Below are 17,994 nucleotides of genomic sequence, written 5' to 3'. Positions count from 1 at the left end.
GCCATCATGTCAGTGATTCTCTTGTTAACACAGGTGAGAGTGTTGACGAGGACAAGGCTGGAGATCACTCTGTCATGCTTATTGAGTTAGAATAACAGACTGGAAGCTTTAAAAGGAGGGTGGTGCTTGAAATCATTGTTCTTCCTCTGTTAACCGTGGTTACCTGCAAGGAAACACGTGCCGTCATCATTGCTTTGCACAAAAAGGGCTTTACAGGCAAGGATATTGCTGCTAGTAAGATTGCACCTAAATCAACCGTTTATCGGATCATCAAGAACTTCAAGGAGAGAGGTTCAATTGTTGTGAAGAAGGCGTCAGGGCGCCCAAGAAAGTCCAGCAAGCGCCAGGACCGTCTCCTAAAGTTGATTCAGCTGCGGAATCGGGGCACCACCAGTGCAGAGCTTGCTCAGGAATGGCAGCAGACAGGTGTGAGTGCATCTGCACGCACAGTGAGGCGAAGACTTTTGGAGGATGGCCTGGTGTCAAGAAGGGCAGCAAAGAAGCCACTTCTCTCCAGGAAAAACATCAGGGACAGACTGATATTCTGCAAAAGGTACAGAGATTGGACTGCTGAGGACTGGGGTAAAGTCATTTTCTCTGATTAATCCCCTTTCCGATTGTTTGTGGCATCCGGAAAACACCTTGTCCGGAGAAGACAAGGTGAGCGCTACCATCTGTCCTGTCTCATGCCTACAGTAAAGCATCCTGAGACCATTCATGTGTGGGGTTGCTTCTCAGCCAAGGGAGTGGGCTCACTCACATTTTTGCCTAAGAACACAGCCATGAATAAATAATGGTACCAACACATCCTCTGAGAGCAACTTCTCCCAACCATCCAAGAACAGTTTGGTGACGACCAATGCCTTTTCCAGCATGATGGAGCACCTTGCCATAAGGCAAAAGTGATAACTAAGTGGCTCGGGGAACAAAACATCAACATTTTGGGTCCATGGCCAGGAAACTCCCCAGACCTTAATCCCATTGCGAACTTGTGGTCGATCCTCAAGAGGCAGGTGGACAAACAAAACCCCACAAATTCTGACAAACTCCAAGCATTGATTATGCAAGAATGGGCTGCCATCAGTCAGGATGTGGCCCAGAAGTTAATTGACAGCATGCCAGGGCAGATTGCAAAGGTCTTGAAAAAGAAGGGTCAGCACTGCAAATATTGACTCTTTGCATAAACTTAATGTAATTGTCAATAAAAGCATTTGACACTTATGGAATGCTTGTAATTATACTTCAGTATACCATAGCAACATCTGACAAAAATATCTCATAACACTGAAGCAGCGAACTTTGTGAAGACCAATACTTGTGTCATTCTCAAAACTTTTGACCACGACTGTACTTTGCCACTTTTGAGATTGGACTATCCTCTTGTGGATTTTCCCAAATAACACTTGGACATCCTACCATTAATGTAGCCTACAGTAAAATTGCAACATTATATCATTACAATATCTTGGGATAATTTTCCCGCCTCTGCGCGAGGTCATGGGCAGGTCACAGTAACTGGTAGACTTATGCTTGTAGCATAAAGGAGGGAAATGGTATAACCTTTTTTGTAAAGTTGCCATAAAACAGACTTGCAAATAATGGTGACAAATAGATATTTACCCTCCGGAGTTATAGTGGTAGCCTATAGTTAATTGGCTGTAGGCCTAAAGCAACATAAATGTATATGATGAATTCTCATCAAATAAAGAGCAGTAGCATCCAAGACACCAAGTGGCATTTAATTAGAAAAAAATATCATTAAAAAAAAAAAAACTTTTAATGGATATATGCTTAAGGTACAGAGCAATTTTAATGATCAAAATGTTACACAATTATGCCCAAAAGAACCCTTATCTAGAGGTCATATTTTACTCAGACTTTACAGTTACAATTCACATGAACCTATCAAATACTAAAGCTATAATACAACAGGGAGACTTCATTTGAATGTAATTTGATTTTGTACCCTTATACTGAAAAAACGTAATATCCTATATCACCACAGTGCTGATCTCAGCCTCAGCCTCATGTTCAGGCTCATCCTCGGGGTACAGTCTGCAGTATTTGTCAACCATGACATCCAGGTCATGCTTAAGGTGAGAGTTTATGTGGAGCACGGCCAGACTCTTGCACCTGTGTTTGATAGGTGTGTCACTGAGATAAGTCTGAAGGCGTTTCCTGGATGTCTCAGAGCTGCTGCTGTCCTCCAGCATCAGGACAGGCAAGGTGGTCAGGACCTTCAGGAAGCAGTTGACGTTGGGGAAGAACTTGACGTCCGACAGCTGAAGCGTCTCGTGGATGGTGGAGGGCAGGCGGACCTCCTTGCTCCGGTGCTTCCATTTGATCTTCCAGCAATGCAGCTCAGCGGGCAGCGTGTCTGGGTTGGGGAGGTCCTTGCGGTACACATCTGCATGATTCTCCTCTGAGGTGTTGAACTTCATCTGGCCCATGATGGCAGGGACCAGGGACAGGCACTTGAGGGCTTTGAGGTTGCTCTGGGAGAAGATGTCGTCCACCTCATCGATGATGCCGCGCACCACCGGGACCGTCACGTACTCCTTGAAGTAAGTCTCTGGCGGGATCTCGCCTGCGTCGGCCGAACGGTGCTTCCGGAGGAACAGACGAGGCACCTTCACTGGGATCTCCATGGTACCTGCCAGATTCACAGCCTCCTCAAACCAAAACTCATGGTAGACTTCGATGTTGTCGAAGACTTCATTCAGAGAGTGCAGGACAGCTGTTAGACTGTTGGCAGCGAAAAACACATCAAGGGCCTCCCCTTGCAGGTTTTTGCCAAAGGCTCGTGTGAAGGAAAGAGCGTTTTTCAGGATGACCAAGGTGACAATGAACTCAAAGTCAGCCAGGGCCTCTGCGATTGAGTAGGCGTCCCCAGTCACAGCATCAGGGAACTTGACGTTCTCATTGTCCCGAATGCAGTCCATGCACAGCAGGAGGGACTCAAACAGGTCTACAGTCAGTTCAAACACGTTGTGCTGCTCTGTCCAGTTAGAGCTGCAGGCCTCCTTCAGCTCGGCTGCCTTCTCATCATTTCCTTGGTGGTAAACAGAGATGGCCTTCTCCAGCTCAGCCTGCAAAGAGGGAGACTGCTTAAAGAAGACATCAATCTTTCTCAGGGTTGCCATGACAACCTGAACGCTGGGGAAGGGAAGGCTGTTGGCCAGGTGGATATTCAGTGCGCAGGTGGAACAAGGTGTGTGCATTGCCATGGGGTACTTTCCCATCAGTCCGACTGCCACAGCTTTCATCTTAGTGGCGAAGGTGCCGGTGGCTACATGGGCCTGGCCGCGGCAGTCCTCCATCCTCAGCCCCCAGCCGTCTGTCACCTGGGTCTCCAGCTTCTCTACCAGTGAGGCTTCGTCCCCCTCGAACGGCAGAAAGTCCAAGAACTCCTCCCTGAGAGCATTGGACTGATCTACAAACCGCAGGAAGAGAGGCAGGTGTCTCTCCCCAGCGAACTCCACCAGGTCCCCTGTGACCAGTGAGAAGAAGCGACTCTCTCTCACCTCCATGAGGACCTCCTCTCTGACAGTGCCCTCGCAGACGTCTAGGAGCTGGCTCTGCTGGGCCGCGGAGAGGTACTCCACATTCACTGCTGTGGCCTCAAACCGCCTCCTCAGAGCCTCGTCTCCAGCATTAATGCGGTACTCCAGTAAGGCCTGGAAATTACTGGGGTCTCTCTCCACTCCTTCTGGGACATTGGTCTCCAATGGGATGTTCTGCTTTCCTAGCATGACAACAATCTCAAAAAGAGACCTCAGGTAATCTCGGAACTCCTTCTCCTCTGGGGACAGCTTGATTTCCTCCTCAGCGGCATCTTGACCCTCGGTTGCCTCAATGTCTTTCTTTGAGTGGAGCTGTTCAATGGAGGATGCCACTGCAAGAAAACAAAAAAATGAAATTCGATATAAGCACATGTTCAACACGAGTATGGATACAATAATACTTTTAAACAAAAACAATGCAACTTACATCTTCTCTCTTTAATTCTCCTTATGTCTTCTTCAGTCTGTTAAAACAATTATTTGAAACACAAGACAATGTAACTATGTTTACTATTACATTGAAAACAGACCTACAGAAATGAAGCCAGTAGTAGTTCACAAAACTGTTCCTTTATGAAGCAACACTAAAGTTCTTGCAAAAAAGAAAATACATTATACCAATTCTTTGATCCGCTTGCGATGTCTGCTATGAGGATTTTTGAGGTGGCTTGTTAAATCAAATATGGTTGGAATAGCAGTATCCTTCAGTACTGTTCTGTAAGGGCTCTGAAAAATAATAATGAAGACAAAACAAGTTATTCAAATACATGAATATCAAAACACAGCTCAAGACCTCTCAAATGTAAGATTATGATCATCTCTAAAAAGAGATTGTTCAGTGAGGTGGACATGTTTCAAACAAAGATATTTGTGGTTTGACACGCACTTACTGTTTTACAAACCATAGCCGGGTCGAAGTGTTTGGCACACAGTCTGTAGTGTTTATTGAGTTGGTCTGATGTTTTCGCCTCCAAATCCGCCCGGCGACAGTTCTCAACCCAGAGCCTACATCTGAACAAACCATAATAGGAGGGGTTAGGTGGCTTTTTTTGTTGATAAGCCTAGTTACCAGGTCCAGACTGAAGACGATGATTAATGGATTATTTAGGTGTGTTAATGCTTGGGTGGAACAAAAACCAGCATGCCCATTAGCTCTCCAGGACCAGAGTTGGAGAACCATGAATTAAATGATACCTAATGTATATATTTCCCAATCGTTTCACCAGAGGTACGATGGATCTACACCACAAATGCCATGGGGGGCTAACTTATCTATACAACTCCACACACACCACCTAGCTCGTTGCAAGTGTGCTGGCTAGCAAGCAGGCTAGCCATTTTTCACATACTAAAGTTAGCAATGATGACTAGCGTGTTACTGAACACAACATAGCTAGATTTAGCTAGCTATCGTATAACTGGTTACTCCCCGAGAAAAGTAGGGGTTCATATTGTGATTATCAGACTTTGTCATACCTTTCTGGATCTCTTGGAAACCTGAAAAAAGCCAAATCGGATTGAGTGCTCTTCCTGGTGCAATTTGGAGCCGCGCAAAAATTGGGCATTGTGCATAAACGTGTATTCAATTTCAAATGAATTTAGTATTCAGAAATATGTTTTGCGTTTAAATAATGTCAATTACACAAGCTAGCTACCTGTTACTTTTAAATTAACCTAAAAAACGCGCAACAGTGCTAAACGTGGCCTGGAGGAGTTGAGAAAGAGGAAACCGAACTGCCTTCGTTCCACAAACAATGTATTTCACGTCACGTGCTCATTGGCGTTCTCTTTCTCTCTACGCACAGATCCAGGATCAGCTCTAACTAACAACCATTCTACATTTACATTGTAAGGGTTAAAAGCTAAATTTACCTCGGATCAGCCTAAAACCCATGAACAGAGGCTTGCAGATGACCGCGCTGTCTTCAACGTTACGCTGACGATTTCGTTAAATATAGCTGGTTTGTCATGGCAATTGGACATAAAATGCGAACTATAGTACATTTTAAACGGCTACAGTTTGGGCTCATGGAAAAAACCAACACTGATGCACTTCAAAACAAGCGTGAATAAAGGTAAAACACATGAGCTTCTGGCTCTATCTGGCTCGTTGGTCTAGGGGTATGATTCTCGCTTAGGGTGCGAGAGGTCCCGGGTTCAAATCCCGGACGAGCCCTCTTTTTACGTCTGAAATTAAATAACCGTCAACGTTGTGGATGGAATCATGGTGAATTCTCTATAAATTTGCATGAGTTAAAACGATGGAAAAATAGAACTCACGGAGTCAAAAAAAAATTGTTCAGTCTCTGTTATATTCTATGTAATTTCACCAAAATTATTGTTCAACCTCTGTTATATTCTACGTAATTTCACCACGTTGTTGCTATGGTACAGCGTTCAACTATTTCCATCTACCATTGCGCTCCAAATTTAAAAAGGGGCTCGTCCGGGATTTGAACCCGGGACCTCTCGCACCCGAAGCGAGAATCATACCCCTAGACCAACGAGCCACAGCATAGATGCAGTTGATCAACATGACTATAAAGTAAGAAATTCCAGGTACTTTTTCTCATAGTGAAAATTTGACCAACGGACGAGAAATCGTGTAGCTTGCTGTTGTGTATTATTCAAGAATCACTCAGGCTTTTTCCCAACACTAGTACTATACCGTTTTGGTTTGTTGTGCTGATCCGAGTGTATCAATGAGTTTGAATCATAATAATAGGCTACACAAATGAGTTATTATGGCGTTAAACAGTTATTGAGCAGAAAGGTGGCCACTATCATGGTTATTTATTTGGTATTTGTGCAGGTAATAAATAGCATTGAGACAAGACAGTGTATTCCTGGAAGAAATACACACTGGTGTGTGTGAAGATATGTAGAGGAACAGAGGCTCACAACAGTTCAATTAACTTATTTTTATATATCATACATAAGACTGTCTTAATATAATACAAAGGGCATTGTCATATACACAGCAAAGTCTTGACTAGATCTTACAATCTGTGGATACATGGACTTATCCTTTTCTCCATGCTGTTCAGTTTTATAGTGCATGTTGCATGTACAATTTTTTTTGATAAAATGCGAAATCAAAAAATTAAGGAAAATATATTGAAATGAAAATCAGAGGACTTGGGTTTCTGTAGGGTGAGGGATATGTCAACAAGTACTCAACAAACGTGTGAAACCCACAAACATAACAGCCTTATTGAAAATGGAACCACTTTTTTTTTTCAATCATGTGCTTCTCATACAACCAAAAAGTAAGGTTTGTGGATGTACATGCACTTACAATATACCCTGTGAAAATTAAGGTTTGAAGATCTAGCTTTCCCTGTTTGATTCAAACCCTACCTCATAGTGTTGTCCTGATGTAGTCAAGTACCTCTGCCCTGAGGCCATGTTACACCACTGCCTAAGAAAACTGAGATCTTGCCCACTGAATGGTCACCAAATTGACAAACATAATCAACATACCAGCAGGAGCAAGGTAGTGAGTTCTATACTTCCTTTATTAAAAAAATATAAATATATACATAAATTCTATTTCCACTATTAAAAAGGGGCTGCATTTCATGACAACTGCTCTAGATCAGAGGTCAATCAGCATGATCTGAAACAGGCTCACACTTGAGGTTTTTTTTAATCTTTATTTTGGAATGTTTAGTACCAGTATGAGTGCCAGTTTCTGAGTCTCCAAAACCAAGAGGGGTATGAAAATGATTGGGATTATAACCTAAACATTCAGATACAATTTAAATATCATTACAGGTAGCTTTACATTTGAGTTTGTGGTTATACAAAACATGATTTTTTCCTTGTGATGGTCTCTCCCCTGAACTATGATGACAATAGAATGGTGTCCTGCGGTTGGTGTTTAACTAAGAAGGCTGTTATGAGCAGGACTTTGGTCTTGTTACTTTTCCAGAGTTGACAAAAATAAAATAAAATAAACATTTTAAAAAAGCACTTAAAAATCCCTGATATAAAATAAAATGAACGAAAAATGCCTTTACTAACTGTAGAGTTCTACGGACATGCATGTCTGCCAAAGTTGAGCACACATGCTCAGGACATTAGCAAGAGGGCTGACTGGTACCCTTTCCATTTGAATAGGACCAGGCTCACAAGGAGGTGCACTGCCAAATCACTCAAATCACAAATAATTTAGAAAATCAGATTTACTGCAATTGTGTGTACACTGCCAGGGTAATGAGACTGCAATAGTATTGAGTTTTATGGCAGTAGCTAGCATGTTGCCAAATGATGTATGAAAGGCAGCGAAACCCTTTAAAATAGTATAAGTGGGGGTGGGGGAAATGCAGAAATAGAGTGCAGTTTTCTCCATTGAACCATCAGCTTTTAATTCTGCTACTCCGGAGCCTGCAGAGTAACTACCAATGTCTCTAAACATACCAAGGTTAAAAGAGACTCCCAAAAATAATCTACCAATTAATATGGAAACAGGTTTGGTAAAACGTTGCAACCAAATCTGCTTAGAATATACGGTAGCTAACAGTTAAATTCAACAATGGTTTCCAGTTTTGCTAAAGCAATATATTGCAGCTGTTTTGTATTGACATTAAAATAAGATCTTGATAAATTGAGTCAAAAGTGGTGAACTGCTACATTATTGGTTACAGACACCTAATATGCTATAAAACAACTGCTTTAGTATAAAAAAATATCCAAAGGGAAAATAAATTCTTGTAAAATTCACAGCATAATTTGAGGAGAAAGAAAGGCAGTCACTTAAATATTTTTTTAGTTTTTTTCAGTTTCCGTGTTTAAGATAGACATTTGTGCAGGTGTTCAGATGAGGAACTACATGCAAACAGGGGGGGAGGGGGGGACTCTGGAAAAAGTTATTTCCACCGCAAAATCCTTAATCTGTGAACAAGAATTTAAGGAAGTAATGTTTAGGAGATTAGAGTGTACAAGACCCTGTAAAGTGGGGCCCCATAGATGAGAAATCTTTGTAGAGAAAGGCCTCAGAAATCCTCATTCTTAATGACCTTTTTCTATGATTTTTATTCTCCTTAAAGAATTAAGGGCTGTCTACAGATAAAAATAGAGAAAAGCCATCTTAAATCAAATGATAATGTCCAGCTCCGACCCATTCCAAGTCCATGAATCGTAAGGCCAAAGGGTTATCTGAGAACCAGCCACTGACTGAACCAGTCTTCCCCGCGCTGGGCTGGATCTCTGCTCTCTCGTCTGTGCCAGGCCGGGGCCAGGCCCGGCTCACCAGGCCCCCAGGGGGGCAGCCCCCCCCCCCCCTTAGAACCTTCCCACTCGACATCTTCCACTTGCAGGGTATTCGCTCCACTGTCTGGGCCAGCGCACGCTATAGGAACTCCACTGCTATGTGCTCCCCTCTCACAGAGTTACACAATACCGACAGACAACACGAAATATCACCGCAAACACTTTCCTCCTGGTCAAGCTACAGGTTTTAAAAGCAGCTCTTCTGTTAAAATTCACTTTAAAAAGGGTAAAACAACCAACAACCTGTGGAACAAAAATGTCAGAAATTCCAGTTTGATATAAGAGGATGTGTTAGCATTTCATCAGACAGCTACCTGTAAAACTGCTTCCGACATTATCCCCAAATGCTCACCAGAAGATTTTGCCACATAATACCAGATGGTGGTTATTTGTCACATGAATTTTGTGAAATGGCAGATGGATGTCTCAATTTTACTATGGTTATTCTGCAACATTACTATGTGCCTAATGATTGCAAAAGGAAAAATGATGGAAATCACATATTATTTTAACAAAGGTTCTTCTCTGTAGTAGCGGTTCAGCGATATCTCCCTTCTGACGTGAGCAGCTTTTGTTCGACACACCTGTAGTAAAAAACACCACCTTAAAAATGACGCACAGGGGGAACACACAGCCAAATGTCAGTGCAGTCACGAGCTGGCCATAGAACTCTGCTGCACACACACTCCAGTCATGGGAGACTCCTCCCGGTCCATTCCCTGCCTCATGCCCAGGTGGCCCTCTGGTAGGTAGTGGGCCGGCCCAGTGTTTGTGCCCATGGGGTAAGCGGGGTGGGCGGCCATGCCTGTCTCCTGCCGGGGGTTCGAGAAGGCGCCCATCCCCATGCTCAGGCCGCCGTGGTGCCCAAAGGGCAGGTGGCGGAGCTGGTAGGCCTGGTTGCCGTGATTCCCAGTGGAAGAGGAAGATGTGGAGGAAGAGGAGGCAGAGGAAGACAGGGAGGTCATGGACAGATGGCCATGCACCACCTCCATGGAGTCCTGTGTGGAGGCGCTGTGTGTGGGGGAGGTGTAGTGCCTCGGGCGGGGCCGTGTGGCCATCACCTGCCCGTGGTGATGATGGGGGTGGGAGTGGGGGTGCAGGGCCTTGGGGTGCTGAGGGGGGACGTGGAAGGTGGTCTCCTGGACTGGGTGGGTCTCTCCGGCCTCCGGTTCTGGTCCAACACCGCCTCCCCAAACCAATGGGGGAGGGTAAGGCTTTCTTGCCTGTCAGTGCACCACAGATAGAGAAATCAATTAATGTCTCTCGTACTAACTGACTTTGCTGATAGCTACTTTATTGAGGAAAAATGTACTTACTATGACTGTGATGTGGTTGTCCCACCTAGCTATCTTAGGATGAATGCACTAACTAAGCCGCACTGTATAAGAGCGTCTGCTAAATGACTAAAATGTACATTTCAAAACTCTTGTCAAATGCTCCTTGGAAAATGTTATACAATTCCATTCCCAGTGCATTTAATTACACTTAAATAATATTGACTACATTAGGACTTACAACAGGGTTTGTCTATTGATTAATTCGCTTTTTCAAATGAATGACAAAGACATGTCACCTGTGGACAGAGGGTGTCACCGTCGATGGCTGGCAGCACTGCCCCAAAGTGACCTCCACTGTGTAGGTGGTGATGGGTGGGGTCTGACCTCGCTCTGCCACTGGTACTGGTCCCAGACGATCCTCCTGCAAGAGAGAGAAGAGGGCACAACCTCAGCCTAAGTCCATCACACTCAAAGACAGTGCAAAAATGACAACCTAGAAAAGGTTGAAAATACTTTAAGCACCACCAACTGTTTGGTTTCCCACCAGTGCACTGAAAAGGGACCACTTTGAGATATGAGCCAGGGAGTGTTACCTGAGCTGGAGGAGGTGCTGGAGGTGGTTCCAGAGGACTGGGACTGCTCCAGCGCTGGGCTGGTGGACACGCTGCTGCTCGTGTTGGTCCCCTCGTCTGCAGTCTTCTTGAAGAAGCTGTGCTGCAGGGCGTAGTAGGGCTGGATGCGGCTCTTGGGGTCGTAGTCCAACATCCGCAGGATCAGGTCCTTGAACTTCAAGTAGTCAGCGACGGCGTGGCCAGACTCCCCCGCCCGCCGGCCACCTGGACCCCCGGCCTCCACACCCAGGATGGAGTGAAGCTTCCGAGAGGCTGGAGGCTTATACTGCTCAGAGGAGAGACCGGGGGGGGGGGGTGGGGGGGGGGTGTTAGGTACTTACAGGGGTATCAAGTACTTGAACATGAATAGACCAAAGGCCACTGTAAGGACACCACATTGAGAAGGAACTGCAGAACACTCACCCTTTTGCCATCTTTGGTCTTCTTCACGCTCCATGTGCCATCTGATAGCTTCTCAAAGAACTTCCTGGCTTTTGGGGCTAGGTCCATAATGTGATTGGGGGGGATACCAAGAACTTCAACTATCTTATTCATCTGGTCCACCTGAGAATTATAGAACAGAACAAAATATTGCCATGGATTAATGTTAATTGCATGTATCAAATTCATTCACTCAGAGTTGGTTACATTTAAAATGATCTCCAGCTAGTCAGTCAAGCACACTGTACCTCATTGGCTCCACTGAAGAGGGGCTCTCCAGTGTGCATCTCTACCAGGATGCAGCCAAGGGACCACATGTCGATGGCCAGATCATAGGGCATGCCCAGCAGCACCTCTGGGGAGCGGTAAAAACGACTCTGGATGTATTGGTATATCTGAGAAAGGAGAAAGCGTCAATCACAACCCATTCTTATAGATATTATTATTATTATTATTATTCATTACAGATATCAGCGTTACAACAATCTTGAGAACAGAACATACGGCAGAGGTATACAGAACATATGCAAGAAATGAGACTTGTGCAAGATACAAGGTTAAACTATTTTGGACAAAGACAATAAGTAGTGGATTAGCATACCCTCTGTCCCAGTTGGCAGGAGCTGCCAAAGTCCACTATCTTGATGGCGCTCCTCTTGGGGTTGCACAGCAGGATGTTCTCAGGCTTCAGGTCACAGTGGATGATGCTGAGCTCGGGCGTGGCCAGGAACAGCAGCGCAGTGCAAAGCTGCTGGGCAAATTTCCTGGTCAGGTTGAGAGAGACGCCGCGGAAGTTGGTGTTCCGCAGCAGGTCGTACAGGTTGTATGAGAGCATCTCAAACACCAGGCAGAGGTGGTTCCGGAACATGAAGTGACGTTTCAGGTGAACTACATGACAGGAGGAAAAGGAGACATTCTGTCAGTCAAGTTTGGCTGATACACATACAAGAGAGATTAGTGTAAAACATGACAGTGCGCCATAATGGCTTGGACAACAGACAAGCACTATAGTGCATTACCTATGTAGTATTTCATCTCGGTGTCATGTTTGTTCATGAGCTCTAGAAGGCGCACTTCAATCTGGGCTTGATTGAGAAAAGCTTTCTTGTTCTTGATGATCTTGATGGCAACCCACTCCTGCTCTACACGGTCATAAGCTTTTACAACCTACAGCAATCCCAAGGAGAAAAAAACACCAACATATTTTCTTGTTATGTTTTAAAAATCACACTAGCTACACAAGTGCTCAAATTGAAAACAATTTCCAAAGTTGATCATGGGAATCATGTTGAATTATTTACAAAAGTGTACCTGTCCAAATGACCCTTTGCCGATCAAGGAGTCAATCTCATAGCGGTCCATCCACTTCTCCCCATTCTTGACAATGTAATCGTAGTTGTCATCGTCATAGCCATCGTTGAAGACCTTCCTCTCTTTCTTGTGACTGGAGTCTTCACCCTGACCCGTTTGGTGCCGCCGCTTCTTTTTTGCATAATACACCTAAAGTCCAGGAAATAACCCAAATACAGACATGAGCATGTGTACTTCCTGATCTAACTGACAATATGAAAAATATTCAAAACTTGCATTGTTTGTTACATCTGCAATTCAAACACTCAAATATTAAATGTTGTGACAATTGCAGTACATTAAACAGCAGAAACCAGTCTCACCTCATTAATCTGTTTATAGGTTTTGATAAGGTCTATGGAGAGCTTCCGCAGGGGAGCCAAAGTAGGGTCACGAAAGCACTGGGGCATGTGCCTCTGTAACAACAAATCACAAGAAAATCATTATCTCAGACATTTTTTTATTCTTACACTTTGCAATCGAAATGATAGGCTAGTTAAAGTTCTGATTTCTATTGGGCAAGTGTGTGTATTAAAAAGTGTATGATTCTGTAAATTTTTGAAAGTTTGTGTCTGTAACAAATTGAAAGGTTTGTGTGTTGCTTGTATACCGGGTTGGCAGTGAGCTGTTGCGTCTGGTCGCTGTACGGTAGGACCGCAGCAGTTTGGTCTGTGCTCGCCTGGTGGCGGTCACTGTACTGCTGGTGCGTATGGGGCATTGGAGCAGCCATCTGAAGACCAGCAGCGTGGAAAGAAAAAGAGGGCGCAAGCCGGACGGACGAAGGTTTGCATGCTGAAGTCTCTCCTCCTGAAAGAAATCAACATTGACACAAATGAATGCTGAAATTGTAAAACATTAAAAAAAACATACAAATTTCCCCTGATGAAGTGACAACTCAATTGGATTTTTCAGACTGATTTCTCTGTCAATGGCAGGTTTCCCGCCTTGACAAACTGATCTAAAATACCACTTCGAGAGGTCTACAAGTGTAAGACACTTCAGCACACTGAACTTTAACCCTTACTATGTATTATGAATCTCAATGATTATCAACTACAATTCTGAAATGGGATGTTGATCAATTCTAACTAACATGTTACGGTCAATGTAATTTACCTCATACATTGACATGAGTAGGAAGAGATATAGGCCCATCAATGACTGTTAAATAGTGCTATTATTCAAATGATATATAGTATGTTTGTTGTATTAGCATCCATGAGACAGAACAGCCCCTTTGTATCGAATGGAAGTTCATGGCTTATACTAGTAATAATACAATATATCTAGGTCCTTGTACATTGTGTAAAGGCTTAAAAAACAGAAATATATACCAAAACATGTTCATATGGTAAAGAAAATATTGGCATTTATCTTTTTATTAGACTTTGTGGGGGGGGGGGAGGCTAGACTATGTACCTTTAAAAATAAGGAATAAAAATGAAATATCTATACACCCTGGGTAGTGAATCATTTTTCTCTTAATGTAAAAAGGAATGAGAACATTATTACGTAGCTTGTTCATCTATCAGCATCCCTCACCAGACAACACAATTCACCAGCACTACACAGTAACCACTATTCAGAATCCCAGCAACAGCACCTAATTAGCATAGCCTATCACTACAGAGATACAGCGTGATTTGGCAAGCCCATCAATGCACAGGCCAATCACAACGCAGTATGCAAATAGCCTACTTTTGTTGCCAGGGCAGAGCAGCTCCCATTTTCCAATGAGAAAGCAAGAAATAAACAAGAAATAAAATTGAACTTTGGCACACTTAGAGGCCGCTTTCAGCACACTAGAGCCTGGCAGCAAAATAGCAGCACAGCCCAAAACCTGCACTCCATCTGAGCGCACTAGAAACAGAGCAGACCCAGCTGTGGAGGAACAAATCTATCCAGACAGATAGATATTATTAGGAGAACCTTAGAAATAAAGATGTACAGTAGACATGTACATGACATGTACAGTCCAGGAGAATCCAGTTTAGAATTATACAATTGTAATTTGCCATTTCTGACATGTCATACTCACAATAATAATAATAATAATAAAATGCCATTTAGCAGACGCTTTTATCCAAAGCGACTTACAGTCATGTGTGCATACATTTTTACGTATGGGTGGTCCCGGGGATCGAACCCACTACCCTGGCGTTACAAGCGCCATGCTCTACCAATTGAGCTACAAACATGTATTAGGTATAACTGATTGCTGATTGTGGGGGTGACCTCAGAATCTGACAAACACGGTAGCCTATTCTAACCCTGTTTCTCATGATAAGTAGTACAGTACTATACTTTATAAATTGTGATTTATATTATTTTATATGTATAATATACATTTAATATTATATAGTACTTTATATAATGATGTATTATATCTGTGGCTGGTCAGTTCACGCTTGTCCTTTGTGTAACTGTTCAATAATACTGCTTGCCAGTTGTTCAAGCATGCTTCCAAGCTTACTAAATGCAAAAGACTAGTCTGTAAGGATGACTGGCATTTCTTTCTTTCTTCTCCACTTTCTTGGCTGACATCTTGAGGTGCACCATGGTTCTATTTTAAACTTCACTCCATTTCATGTAATCCCAAATTGTAAGCTTAATAATGCAACCGAAATTCCAGGGAGAATGCACTGTAATGGTCGAAAGGAACACAACAAGGCAGTGGTAATGAAGAATTGAAAGAGACTGAATTTGGACATGTGGAAAGTCTAATAAATAATATAAATCTACTGTGACTGACATAAATAACTGTGTTAGAAAAATGTTTCACTTATGGTGGAAATGTCTTCATCATGTGCAATTTGCTTTGCACCGACAACTGAAAGTTGTTTTGAAGTAAGCAGGTAACTTCTTTATTTAATAATTGACTATTATGTTTAATGTATATTTTCTGATTGACAAGATAATATGGTTGGGGGGGGGATTCAGAAGACTGCCTCCTCCCCACCAAAGAGAAAAGATGTCAGATATTGCAGCTAACCTGGATGCATCGTCTCCTGTAAAATGTCATATCATCCTGGAAGGAGAGTCCAGCAGCAAACCACAACCCACTATAAACAACAAAAAGAGATAAGTATCATTGACTGTGCATTTTAGGTGGGATCTACTTTCCAAAAGCACAAAAACTTTGATGGAAAAAATAAGTAGGAAAAATACCAAAACATTGCAAAGGCAAGGGATGACCCATATAAAAAAAATTGAAAGTATTTATTGTAAAATGCACATATTTTGTAACTTTAGAAAATAGAAAGCTCTAATCACTCCAACAATCACATTTTCCAAGTCAGTCTGGTTCATCTCAGTGAACCAATTATTCTCAACATGCCTAACACAATTAACCATATAAATGCATGATGTATGAGACTGTTTACTTTTTGCAAGAACAGTTCAGAAACATGGTTCACACTGAGACAGGTGCCATCCTAACAAGCAGGTCAAATCAGCTTGACCATTGTTGTGGACCTAGTAAAACTAGAGATCTCCTCTCAGAATGTCTTTACTCATTGTCAAAGTTCTGGAGCTTCATTAACTTTATATAATGAAGATGGCCCGAATGTCTTTTATTAGCTAGTTGCTGTTGAGGCAATCAAATATTACACTGTAAGTGTAATATACATGTATGAACAATGAGTTTAAGTAGTTTTAGTGTGGGAAGGCTTGCTAAATATGATATGCAGTATAAGCCAACATTGCAATGCAAAAGTGTTTTGAACACCAACTGTATACCATTTAAATTATTCAGAACAGTGCATATAAAGTAGAGATAATGCTTCCAACTGTTCCACTAAGGATAAACAAGGTAATTGCTTGTAAAGCATAAACGATCGAAACATTCCCCCTTTTCAGGACCGTCTTCTGAACAGTTCCTTTCTTTGCTATTGAGTTGAGGCATGAACACAGGCCTAGCTACATGGATATTCCGTTATAATACGAATTTTAAGTATTGTATGTAGCTTCATATCTAAGTATGTCTATGCTATGACATTTTTTATTTATTAAAAACGATTCACTCAGGTTTGCTACATACTTGCACACTCAAAACGGCCTGTCATCAGTTCAAAATAAGGAATTGTTAACTGTTAGCTAGCTACTCACAGGTGATGGAGTATTTCTCGCCATGGTTGGAATTTCGAAAGCAAATCATCAGTTTAGTTTAGCCTTCTCAAGAGCAGAAATGTCAGTGGCAAAGTCTGGCTTCGTCTACAACGACAAATACTCACTAGCTTGCTCACTAGCTAACGCGTTACCCTGCTAGCTTTGGTACGTTAAGGCAAGCAATCAGTTTCCTCTCGCCAGTGTGATTGCAGTGACGATGTCTTCTGCGAGCGAGCTGTATGGGCCTAACGTTAGCCTCCTAGCCAGCTACGTTAGATGACCAAATAGCGAGTTAGCGAACTAGCCAATAACGCTGGATATGGGGCCTGAATTGTTAACTGGCTAACGATAGTAACTATACTCAAACGTTCGCTACCACGTTATCTTGCCCCCAACTTTCTAACAGGTTAACTAACGTTAGCTAGCTACGGTAGTTAGCTTTGCTTGCCCATAAACACAACGTTAGCTACTGTTAGCTAGCTATTCACTTACGTTAGAACTTTGACGTAACGTTAGCCACTAGCTAATATTAGCTAACGTTAGTTATAGCTAAAGGGTACAATGTTGTTAGTAAAAAAATGTTAGAAAACTAACTAGGTTAAAAAATGTTAGGTGTAGCTAGATCCAGAGCGCAAACGTTAGCTAGCGAATCGGTACTGGCTAATGTTAGCAACATTCTGACGACATCATCCGGCCAATGCAATGGTTGCTGCTGATCGTTCGTTAGATGACCGTAAGTTACATTAGCTAGCTTGTTTGCTAATTACCACCCCATGTAACGTTAGCTACCTTTATTACACAACACACACATAGTCAGCTTCATACACGGGCTCACCTCTGATGGCACGATCTTCATTTAAAGTCAAGTAACCTGTATGATAGGGCAACTTATCCAGCTTGAGCTTCTCCGCCCCCAGTCGTCGGCTAAATTAACAGTCAGTAACAGTCAACCTAATTCCCGTAACGTGAAGGTGAAAAGTATCCTCCACTGCCAGCCAAGTAAAAAAAATGGTCAGCCAAGTAAAACTTCTTGACGATCAAATGAGTCCCCAACCAACAAAATGAGTTATCCACCCAACTTCGACTAGCATCAGCTGACGACTAGCGCCAGCTAGCTCATTAGCTAGCTCGCATGCTAGCTAGCTGGTTGACTAAACGAACGTGGCTACTAACTAGCGAAGGTTAGCTAAGTTAGCCAGTTAGCTAACAAGATTCTGTAGCTAGGAATTCAACCGCTAAATAAAGGTTGCTACATTCAGATTGTTCTGTTTTCTTGCAGGCTCACCACGGGAAACACATACGTAGGCAATCATAACGAAAAATAATCAAGATCCCAAAAATATGAAACAAATATCATGCCCTAAGATATAC

At 42.8% G+C, this 17,994-nt stretch overlaps 2 protein-coding genes across 4 annotated transcripts; both read right to left on the bottom strand.

Annotated features, from left to right (window-relative positions):
- Positions 1 to 1,717: 1,717 nt before the first annotated feature.
- On the bottom strand, positions 1,718 to 5,686 carry LOC311101618 (52 kDa repressor of the inhibitor of the protein kinase-like). Of its 2 annotated transcripts, none has more exons than XM_084142744.1 (5): positions 5,436 to 5,686; positions 4,454 to 4,574; positions 4,182 to 4,289; positions 3,991 to 4,027; positions 1,718 to 3,895 (listed from the first exon to the last, which is right to left on the bottom strand). In XM_084142744.1, exons 2-5 carry the CDS (start codon positions 4,466 to 4,468, stop codon positions 1,992 to 1,994), a joined length of 2,064 nt encoding a protein of 687 aa, XP_083998870.1. In that variant the 5' UTR covers positions 4,469 to 4,574; positions 5,436 to 5,686; the 3' UTR covers positions 1,718 to 1,991. The 2 variants fall into 2 exon arrangements, with proteins under 2 accessions (XP_083998870.1, XP_083998869.1); XM_084142743.1 differs by having other exon boundaries at positions 5,040 to 5,680.
- A 1,545-nt stretch (positions 5,687 to 7,231) lies between these two features.
- On the bottom strand, positions 7,232 to 17,726 carry LOC311101922 (dual specificity tyrosine-phosphorylation-regulated kinase 1A-like). 2 transcript variants are annotated; one of them, XM_084143166.1, is made up of 12 exons: positions 17,459 to 17,547; positions 15,509 to 15,578; positions 13,127 to 13,323; positions 12,840 to 12,932; positions 12,478 to 12,666; positions 12,186 to 12,333; positions 11,768 to 12,054; positions 11,415 to 11,561; positions 11,149 to 11,289; positions 10,708 to 11,011; positions 10,411 to 10,535; positions 7,232 to 10,060 (listed from the first exon to the last, which is right to left on the bottom strand). In XM_084143166.1, the coding sequence occupies exons 2-12, from the start codon at positions 15,516 to 15,518 to the stop codon at positions 9,488 to 9,490; spliced, it is 2,214 nt and encodes a 737-aa protein (XP_083999292.1). In that variant the 5' UTR covers positions 15,519 to 15,578; positions 17,459 to 17,547; the 3' UTR covers positions 7,232 to 9,487. The 2 variants fall into 2 exon arrangements, with proteins under 2 accessions (XP_083999292.1, XP_083999293.1); XM_084143167.1 differs by lacking the exon at positions 15,509 to 15,578 and having other exon boundaries at positions 17,459 to 17,726.
- Positions 17,727 to 17,994: the final 268 nt, after the last annotated feature.

This window comes from Coregonus lavaretus (assembly GCF_964263955.1).
Source record: "Coregonus lavaretus genome assembly, chromosome: 26".
Classification (NCBI taxonomy): domain Eukaryota; kingdom Metazoa; phylum Chordata; class Actinopteri; order Salmoniformes; family Salmonidae; genus Coregonus; species Coregonus lavaretus.
The sequence above is the reverse complement of the archived record's forward strand: the minus strand, read 5'-3'. Positions and strand labels throughout refer to the sequence as shown.

Coding starts and splice junctions, on each gene's coding strand:
- LOC311101618 (XM_084142743.1), bottom strand. CDS start 5,128: ATGCCCAATTTTTGCGCGGCTCCAAATTGCACCAGGAAGAGCACTCAA. Junction 4,290..4,453: donor CGGCTATGGTTTGTAAAACA/GTAAGTGCGTGT, acceptor ATTATTTTTCAG/AGCCCTTACAGAACAGTACT. Junction 4,028..4,181: donor GCAAGCGGATCAAAGAATTG/GTATAATGTATT, acceptor TTGTTTTAACAG/ACTGAAGAAGACATAAGGAG.
- LOC311101922 (XM_084143166.1), bottom strand. Junction 12,334..12,477: donor GCAAAGGGTCATTTGGACAG/GTACACTTTTGT, acceptor GGATTGCTGTAG/GTTGTAAAAGCTTATGACCG. Junction 11,012..11,148: donor AGACCAAAGATGGCAAAAGG/GTGAGTGTTCTG, acceptor TCCTCTGAGCAG/TATAAGCCTCCAGCCTCTCG.